At 39.8% G+C, this 9,818-nt stretch overlaps 1 protein-coding gene across 2 annotated transcripts; it reads right to left on the reverse strand.

Moving 5' to 3' along the window:
- Window positions 1-1,000: 1,000 nt before the first annotated feature.
- Window positions 1,001-9,398, reverse strand: panx1a (pannexin 1a). 2 transcript variants are annotated; one of them, XM_064350824.1, is made up of 5 exons: window positions 8,928-9,398; window positions 7,034-7,173; window positions 2,875-3,077; window positions 2,131-2,789; window positions 1,001-1,558 (listed from the first exon to the last, which is right to left on the reverse strand). In XM_064350824.1, exons 1-5 carry the CDS (start codon window positions 9,106-9,108, stop codon window positions 1,473-1,475), a joined length of 1,269 nt encoding a protein of 422 aa, XP_064206894.1. In that variant the 5' UTR covers window positions 9,109-9,398; the 3' UTR covers window positions 1,001-1,472. The 2 variants fall into 2 exon arrangements, with proteins under 2 accessions (XP_064206894.1, XP_064206893.1); XM_064350823.1 differs by having other exon boundaries at window positions 2,131-2,792; window positions 8,928-9,396.
- Window positions 9,399-9,818: the final 420 nt, after the last annotated feature.

Consider the following 9,818-nt stretch of genomic DNA (forward strand, 5'->3'; position numbering starts at 1 on the left):
TGCTGAAAATATCATCTCTACACTTTCACCCTCATTGAGAATACCCAAATCTATGAATATGCAAATTGGCAATGCTTGCTGCTTTGGTTCTGGGATATATAGTAGGCACAGCATCTGGATTAAAAATCAATTTTTTCGCAAAAAGCCACTGACTTCTGGAAGCAGTTAAACTGTAAAATGTGCACTAAGAACATGGATTCCCTCTATGCTGGCAGGTACAACCACGTGATTAAAAAAAAACAAATTCTACCTGTTTTTGTTTAAGAATGGGCTCCTTTGGTAACAAGTGGAATGTCATGTTCAATCCACCAACGGTGTCACTCACTAGTCAGCTTTTCAGTTTACCACATCACTCTCCTGGAATTAGCATATCTTTGCATATCTTTGCAAACAAATACAAATATACAAATTCTCTCGAAGAGTCGGGTTTAATTGAACAAATAGCCTTATTACGGTTCCACAAAAAGGACAGGAATCTATACTAAAAATCTTCAGCAGGTTCATAACATTTAAGAAATAAAACAAAACACTATGCTGTACATGTAAACATTCAGCTTTCTGAAACAATTATAGAATTCAGACTATGAATTTTCCTAAGACACAATAAATACATACCGTGCATGGACTACAGTAATGCAAAAGTGCCAAGCTATTATGAGGAAGAAAATGGCTTGGATTCCAATGCATTTAACCTTGCAAAGACAGTTCCGTGAACACCTGAATGTGTGGCTGCCGTAAGATACTACTGCAGTGCATTTTAAAAACAAAAATACTGGTAACCTCATCAATAACAATTTAAATATAAGATCTATGCTCAGTTACAAGCCAGTGTTTCTGAAATATATTCAACACTTTCATGTAAACAATTAATTGCACAAACTATGGACAGAAATTACAGACAGAATATATGTATTGTTAGGCTTCAGTGCATTTAACCGGTCTCTTTTTAAACTCTTTATTGGCCTTGTCCACCAATTTTGTAAAGGAGAGTGGACAGGCCTTCTTTCATGTTTTTTTTTTTTTTTGCTTTATTCATGCAGGAAGAAAGGGTAACACATAGGAGGGACCAGCGACTGGCATATGGCTTGAGATTCAGGCACCCTACAGACTGCATCAAATCTCTCGCCTGCCCTTGCCAATTCTAATAAATACCCAGCAACACCCCCATCCTAAAAACAGGCATATACAATATGCCTAATATCACCCTTGAAAAATGTAAGGACTGGCATTAATAAAAGCATAATTATGCCATATATAGCGAATGGTGGATACAGTGGTGATACACTTCCATGAGGCTGCAGCATTTAAGCCCATTATTGCTTAAAGAAAACAGTAGAGAGGTTCAACTACAAATGTCCTCTCATGTCTCCCATCCTGGATCAGCAACTTCCCACACAAACCATCTTTCATCTGATGTGATGTCGAGTTCAGCCTGTCATGTCGTCATGGCAACTGGCGTAACCCGGGGACAGTTAGATCACTCTTTGGCGCACCGCCTTCTCGTCACAGCACTTCCCGCCTTTGCTTTTTCCATCCTCCAGTAAAAGGGTGGAGACGTCTGGGGTGGGACAGAAGAGCACATGTATTTTTGATGTTCCATTCTACACAGTGCATCTGAATATCTGAACTTATGTGTTGCACTGCAAGGAAAACATTCAGTTTTCAAACATGCGAATGGCTGTCTTTCTGTTTTGTTTTTAATGCCACCGTTTCTTGTCACAAAGCAGTTCACAACTCAGAAGTCCGTGTAGCAGAACATGTGGACCTGTGGTGCCTGATCAATTGGCAGAAGCTTTTGTATAAATATCTGACAGATCAATGGGGCTAATTTATCTAGAAATAAAATGTCAGTGAATTAAAATCAGGTTTTGCACTACTAGGAGGCACATAGGTAGGCAGCTTCTTGTTAAACAAATTGCTCCCCTGCTTAATTAGCTCCATGTATTCACATATATTGCCTTCCCATAACGCATTGTAGTAAAAGAAATGGAGCAAAAAGCACAATTGCCTCATAGTTTTCAGCTGAAATCTTACATTTGGAACATTCAAACTGGGTTCATGATTTAATGCACACTACTGTGCTGTGCTGTTGCTAGGTAACACTAAGCCTGTTGGAGTAAGTATAGTCACCTTTTAGCTCCATGGAGCTGTCCTGCTCCCCGGCTTCTGCTTTCAGTGAGGCCCCAGTCTTCCCATCCACAACATCCGTCTTGACCTGGCCCAGAGTGCGAAGCAGGCACATGGTGTCCAGGGCCTCACCCCCGCTCTCCTGGATCAGCTGCAGCACCTGCAGGCACCTGTAGGACTTCAGTTCGCTCAGATTCTCTTCCAGGAAGAGAAGGTAGATGCTGAGGTCATCGTAGAGGGAGGTGGTCAGGTCCAGGATACTGAACGTCGGCAGCGCCTCGTAGGGTCTGAGGAAGGCGGTGCTCTGCCTCACGGGTACGAGGGCGGTGTACGCGATGACAGGCGCCAGCAAGGCGTAGACCACCAGGTTGATGTAGCTGAGCAGCTGGAAGACGCCCACGGCCACCAGCTTGCACTGCATGGCGGCAGGGATGGACGTCATGTTATGGAGGATGCCCGTGCGAATGTTGCAGGTGAATTCGTCCGTGACGGATGCCAGGTTGATGTAGTAGCCCAGGTAAAGGCAGGCGAGCAGGAGGGTGACCAGGGTCAGACTTCGACAGATGAGATACTTGATGACAAGGCCTCGGGAGCCCCTCTTGGTCTTGAGGTACTGCTCCACTAAAGGGTACTTGAAGCACCCTTCTGCCAGGTCCAAGACACTGCTGTGGCACACAGAAACCATGAATAAACACTGGCTGTGTGAATCATTCAGGCAGAGCATGGGGCAACTGCGTCGGGGCCTACCTTTGGGAGTCTGCAGGGGCATCACTGGTGTCCAGGTTGGACGCCAGGCTCTTGGCCAGCTTTATGGCTCGGTTGTAAGAGCGGTCCAGCTCCTCCATGATGAAGGTCAGGTCAGAGAAGAGATGAGGTGCGGCGGTGAAACGCCAGAACAAGGCAGGGATGTACATGAGGATGGCCACCAGCAGAAGGATGTAAGGGAAGAACTAGAGATGAAGGAGGAGAGGGGAAAGAAAAAATAAAATATTTTGAAATACATCTGTAGCTTTATCTTGATCTATCCCTGCACTCAAATGGTTGTAATTGTGTATTATGTGCAAAATAGCTTAATAAAAATTATTTTTAAAATGAATACACACTGCATATATTTCTCAACAGTGTTGTTGCTGGTAAATACACTGAACTACACAGGTACCCTGATACAAAGATTGAATCATATTATAAACATTGATGATAAATAGATGTCACAGCAATATATAAACATTACTTTGTGGAAAAATGCTTTTTGTCTCATTAGAGTCTATAAAAGCTCAACAAATCCTTAGTAAATATGGCCCTTTGTTTTAAGACATTTTCATTATTCGCAATTTCTGTTTTAAAAAAACAAGTTTTAACGGGAGCTATGTGATTTAAAATGGAGTGGGGAAAAGGCTTTTCAAACAAATGGAATTCAGTCATACTTAACCATTATTTATTGCATAGCTACTGTACAACTTCCACTGCTGGATAATTAATGAAGCAATTCAAGCTAAGTGCCTTATTAAAACAAACAATGTGAACAATTAAATGAATGTGTCCCACCTGGATTTTAAAGCCTTACTGTTGAGTTTCTCAAGTCATTTTTGTGAAGAACATGCAGATTCCACAGCTACAATAATTTCACTCTTTGTCTTTAAGGATCTAGTGACACCCATTGCCTTTTTATTGCACTTCACCTACCTAAACTATCATGGTTATGGGGTCCCAGAGCTTGTGTGATAACAATGAGATCATTGCATTGAAATAGTGCTCACAAAAGTAAAATATCAGTTTAAACATGAATTATTACAATTCAAGAACTATGTATGTCTTGTAGCAAGAAGCATTTGTCAGAGCCAGATTTTCAGGAGTGCTTTTGGATTGCATGTTGGTACTGAAGCTGCATTACAACTATGTCACGTTCTGCAAGCTCGTTTGACATCTTATTATTTTTATCTATATAAATAATCCATTAAATCGTATGATATTATTCATGAGCATAATTTCATTAAAAATAAGATCAAATAAAAGGTGTATGAGCCAATGCGGCCATGGGACTGTGTGATCTCCTTCAGGGAAAATCAAACTTAACAGAGAGTGTACAAACAATACCATTTTAAAAATAAAATATGGCTGTCTTGATGGCTTATCTCTCCTAAGCAGCTGATGGAAACAATGCATTCATTAACCAAACTGTTCATACCTCATGCCTTTATTACAGCAGTCGCTTTTAAAATGATCAGTCAGATAACCAAACAACAGTACAGGCTCCCTGTTCCCTTTGCATTCACTATCACAAAATCCACGTATAAGTATGTGTAGAACTTCCCTGCAGTTGAGTTGATACACTAATCACATTTTCTTTTATAATTGGCAACAGCCACCCTCTCACAATGCAATCAGCTGAAATGAGGTCATACTCAGACAAGAAATTCATTGTATTTCTGAATTCCTGATGTCAGTCTTGATTCTGGCGTGTCTGGCCTGGTGGCAGGACTGGGTCGTAAACACAGTCTACAATAGTCGGTTGCTGAAGACCACAGCGGGTCCGGAAAGAATTAGGCCAGTTACCAAGCAACAGATGAATTGCGAATAAACTCAATGATCTCTAGCCAGATGTACATAATGTGCAGAAATCCATTAACCTGAATATACAGAGCAGCTTATGATGACTGACTGCACTTCAAATGCCCTGGTATGCAGCTCCACAAATCGGTTACAGTTTCATGGAACATCAAGGCCTAACTATCTGGTTCTGGTCTTAATGTTTAATTTACTTACATGTTTTTCATTTTAATATACTTTGCAAAACAATACGTTTTTTTTCCAGGTCTGAAACTGTATCTTAGAACAGTTAAGGCAACACAACCAAACAAAAATATCCACATATACTGTATGAAATTGAAAGATTATTTTGGATAGCAGGGTAAAATAATGGACAAAAAATTAAGACAAAAGAAGTTATACCGAAGAGGTTGCAAGTTACGTATGTGATGGTGACCTCAGGAACCCTAAAACCATTTTAAGCCCACTTTAACCTAATGAGATACAGCTAATTGTATCCCGCCCCTCAAACTCCCAGCCATAGCCAGCTAATGACACCACCTACACTCAAATGAGCGATGTCCAGGGTACAAGCTCAGCTTTCACGTGTGGTGAAGCCTTTTACTTCTCCTTGAGCCGTGAACCTATTTATTAATAATTCAGATTAGTTTGTCTTGTGACCACTAGTACAGATGAACACCAATTGCATGCAGTACTTAATACATGCCAGTAGGCCTTAATCTATCTGACCAATATATATTCAAACACCCATGGTCTTGCCACAGTTCTAAAAATTTCTCCCTATCTATAACATTATAATGTGGTAAAGAAAAAACACATATTCAAACCCTTTCATACCTCAGAGAAGAATATTGATGACTTACTATGAATATTTTGTTAGTTATATAAGATTTCTGATTATTTATTATATTAAGATGTTTTCATGTCTTAAATTGGGCTTTTACAGATAAAATAAAAGTATAAAAAGATAATGCAACTACAGAACATGTTCCTTTTGTCCCTGAAAATATAGTTTTTTGTTGTTGTTAAAAATATATAACTTATAAATGTGACACTACTGCCCATATAGGAATGGGTTAAAAATACCATTTAATTAATGTTATTTAACGTCTGTGTGAATACCACTAAAACATGCGTGTCACATATTTGAGCTCACAGATACAAAGGGTGCCAATGGGTGTCCACATTACAGATAGTTAAGCTGATCATTTACGGCTCTGGGACATGCCTGGACTGGACGGTAAAACTCATGCTTTTGACAGCTGTCTGGTCTAATTTAATCGCATCCGTGCCTGAGCCAAGAGAGTTATGGGAACAGGCCTAACAACCGAAAACTGAAACAGACTGCAGTAAATGTCCAGGGTCTGTCCATCTGCCAACATACCATACCATACCAGTCTGCATTTTACTTTGTACTAGTAATGAGTACAACAGCAGATATAAAATGAGTATAAATATTGCAGCTTTTTCTTACACTTGGATGTTTCTACTGCTTTATTTTTGTTGGAAAGATTTCACTTTGTCAGTTTGTGTCTACAATTTCTGCAAATAACTGCAGCAGTTTTGTAAATCCGAATTCAAATGAAAATATGCTTTACTGGCATAACCACACAAAGGTACAAGCACTGCCAAAGCAATCATTCCCACATAATTTTGATAATCAACAATACCAATAACAAGAACAACAAAGAACAACAATTATTATTGTAGTGTCACATCTTGTGTCCTGTCCCTGGGAGGAAGATGCGGCAAAATGCGGTTTTCACCACGATTTGCAACATAGACAGAGAGCACAACAACACAGACATAAACACAAAAAACGTAAATGTTCCCCCTTCCTCCTCACTGGTTCCTGTAAAATAATGAACTAAAACAACAAAAACAAACCCAGCAAAACCTTTTCTGCTTTGTCTTTTTCCATCTGGCTCCTCAACTTCTCAGCTGTTAGTTTTGTTTTGATTCTCTGACAGAGATACTTGCTTTCTCTCAGCGGTATCTGAATCTTTTGAGATCAGTTTACTCACTGTCCCTCAGGTTATGGCATGCTAAGACATACTGAGCTGCAAGAGGTGCCATTTCTCCCTCTCCCAGAAGAATTTATATTTTCTCTCCTTAGTCCAAAAGCAGATAGCTGGGAATTATGTTGAGTTATTTAGTAATAAACAAAAGAAAGATGAAAGAAAGGCAGTACATGACAAAGACAGCTCACACCCTGTAAAACCAGCGCCAAATACAGTTGTAAATAGATCAAAGCAGAGGTGGCATGAACTGGGATATAGTATAAGGTAGCACTATGTGGTATAGCATGGTGTGCAATTCTGTGAATATGGATGCAGAGGGGAGAAGGGCCAGCCTGTACCTTGTGCAGCCAGAGCGGAGCGTGGTCGTTCTCATCGCCGGACAGGTCCTGCCGCTGCACAGCTGCCCAGCAGAAGGAGTCCACATAGGCCGCCTGGCGCCAGGAGAAGTTGGTGGGAGAGAAGCAGGTGATCTGTGTTCCTATGGCAACGAGGGGACAGAAGACAGTCGAATCAGTACAGGCTCACAAAGTGCACAATTATGGTCCCAGGGCACTGACAACAAAAGAAATACAATTTCAAAATTACAATCCTCAGGTTAAATGGAAAAATTTTATGTTATTCTTCACCTTTGGTCAGCCTGCATGGAGAAATGTGCAGACAGACCAAAGATCTGACCAAATCCACTGGTGAAGGAGGTTGTCATTTGACCCAAGTCTGACGCTCAGTTACATCAGACTGTTCATCACCCAATTGATTGCACAGCTAGTTGCAATGCAGGTGGGCTAGGACTCCAGTATTTCAGTATTTGTAATCAGTCTAAACTTAATTTGAAGTTAACCTGCACATATATACAGTGAGTGCCATGTTTAGGACAAAGACATATTTGTTATTGATTTGGATATGTACTCCACAATTTTAGATTTGTAAGCAAACAATTCACATGTGGTTGAAGTGCATATTCTCAGCTTTTATTTAAGGGTATTTTCTATATATATTGGTATCATGTAGAGCTTACAGCACTTTTTACATTACATTACATTACATTACATTACAGGCATTTGGCAGACGCTCTTATCCAGAGCGACGTACAACAAAGTGTATAACCATAACCAGGAACAAGTATGACGAAAACCCTAGAGAGAAGTACCGGTCCAAGTACAGGGAACAACCGCATAGTTCAACTTGGACCCTAATGGTTAAACTGATTAACACTAACAACGAGAACGGCAACAACGCAATCTATGGAAAAATAAAAATAAATAAAAATACAATTAGTCGTTAAGACAGGCGCATCAACTAAGTCACCTATGAAACAGCTGCCTAGTTACAAGTTATATATATATATATATATATATATATATATACATACACCCCCCCCCCCCCCCATTCCAGGGCATCATAATGTTTGGGACAAATGGCTACACAGGTGTTTCTGATTAGCAGGTGCGTTCAATCGCTTAGTGCAGGTATAAGAACGTTCTGTTACTGTTGCATTCCAAACTCAGAAAGTTGAAGAGATGATTTCATTAACTGTATTGCCACCGTGAAATTCAAGTTGCTGAGTAATATCCAAGTGACGGCTGACTAATGCACCCCGAAATCAGAGGCCGTTTCATTAAACGAAGGCTAAGTGCACATTCACTGCATGACTGGCAGTCAGCTGAGACTGCTTTAGACCGTTTCAATTACAAGAGAAGCGCTGTCTGTGCTCTGACCACACGCAGAGGGTCATATTGCAGAGAGGTAGAAAGACCATTTATAAATTGGTTTACTGATAACTGAAGTTATAATGACATTGCGACATTGTATCATGTGGCATCAAAAAGAAGTCTCATCACAGTAAAGAGGCTTTTGTTTCAGATTGTTTAAGTCATCGAAGAAGGGAGTCAGCGAGTGAAGGATTAGGGCGTGTTTACCACATGCTCTATACCGCCTATACTGCAAAATAAGAACCATCGATCACCGTTGATTCACATGAAAGAACAAGTATTAAGAAATAAGTAAAAAAAAATCCAGGGTTAAAACCTACCATTACATTGTTATTGTAACCATTAGCAAAACACCTGCAGGGTTTTGCTATATGGAATGAGTTTATATAATTACTAGCGCTCTAGTAATAGCTGAACCAGTCATTTCAATGTAAAGTGAATTTTCACACTAAGAATACTGAGGATGCCGCCGCGACAACCGTGTTTGTTACCTATCAAGTTATAACATTAGCTATATACTCACCTACTGACACCTCCTGAGCAAACGCGAGAGAAATAAGCAACAAAGGCAACCCGACCGCAATAAACGTGACTATTTTATCCACAGCCAAATCTAGACGCACTCCTTTGTACTTTGTCTCCGATGGTTCTTTGAGCAAAAAATCTGAAAAAACATATTCCGTGGCAACGTGTGCAATTGCCATAGTTTAATAACAAACCAAGCTATAGACTTGGCTGTCAACAGATCCAGGGATGTTTCTCAATGAAACTGTTAGCCTGCTTAACCGATATCTCTTTGAAACTAAACCAAAGTTTGCAATTTGTATTTTAAATTCGACCTGCATACGATACAGGAATGTATATTTGAAAAATATTTAATTAAATATTTTTTGCAACAGTTCGATAAGCGACTCCAGTCACACAAACAATAAATATAACGACAGTAATGTCCCGCCTTTCTTTGTGCTCATCATCCGGCAGCAAACGGAATTGGCTTGGGTTCTTCCCACAGGGGCGGAGTAATCTATATGACGCTATTAGTTGGGCGGTGTTTCAGCAAAACCCTGGAACTACGAGACTTCTTTTCACGTTTAGCATGCCGAATAAAACACTTCAAGAGAGTGAAGACAATAAACTCTACTTTCATCAAAATGTGTTTTACAAATGGGTTCAAAATGGTATAATATCCTAAAATAAATAGTTTCTTAGCAGAAAAAAGGCTGCTTATTGGATTACCATTATTGTGTTCCATCAATTTATTTTACAGCAATGGTATATTTCAACTTCATTCCATAGGTTCTCTGATGATCTACAGCCATATTCAGTGCTATAAAATGCTTTTGACTTGAAACAAAACAAAATCATAAATCATAAACATTTTCATGTGTACATAAAAAATCATCCACTACTGATG

Source organism: Anguilla rostrata, chromosome 9, assembly GCF_018555375.3.
Source record: "Anguilla rostrata isolate EN2019 chromosome 9, ASM1855537v3, whole genome shotgun sequence".
NCBI classification, from domain to species: Eukaryota; Metazoa; Chordata; class Actinopteri; order Anguilliformes; family Anguillidae; genus Anguilla; species Anguilla rostrata.

Bases quoted from the DNA above. Each gene is read 5' to 3' on its own strand.
- panx1a (XM_064350823.1), bottom strand. From the start codon at position 9,108: ATGGCAATTGCACACGTTGCCACGGAATATGTTTTTTCAGATTTTTTG. The intron at 2,793-2,874 runs GTAGGCCCCGAC...TGTGTGCCACAG, and splicing joins GCCCCTGCAGACTCCCAAAG to CAGTGTCTTGGACCTGGCAG. The intron at 1,559-2,130 runs GTGACTATACTT...GTCCCACCCCAG, and splicing joins CAGCTCCATGGAGCTAAAAG to ACGTCTCCACCCTTTTACTG.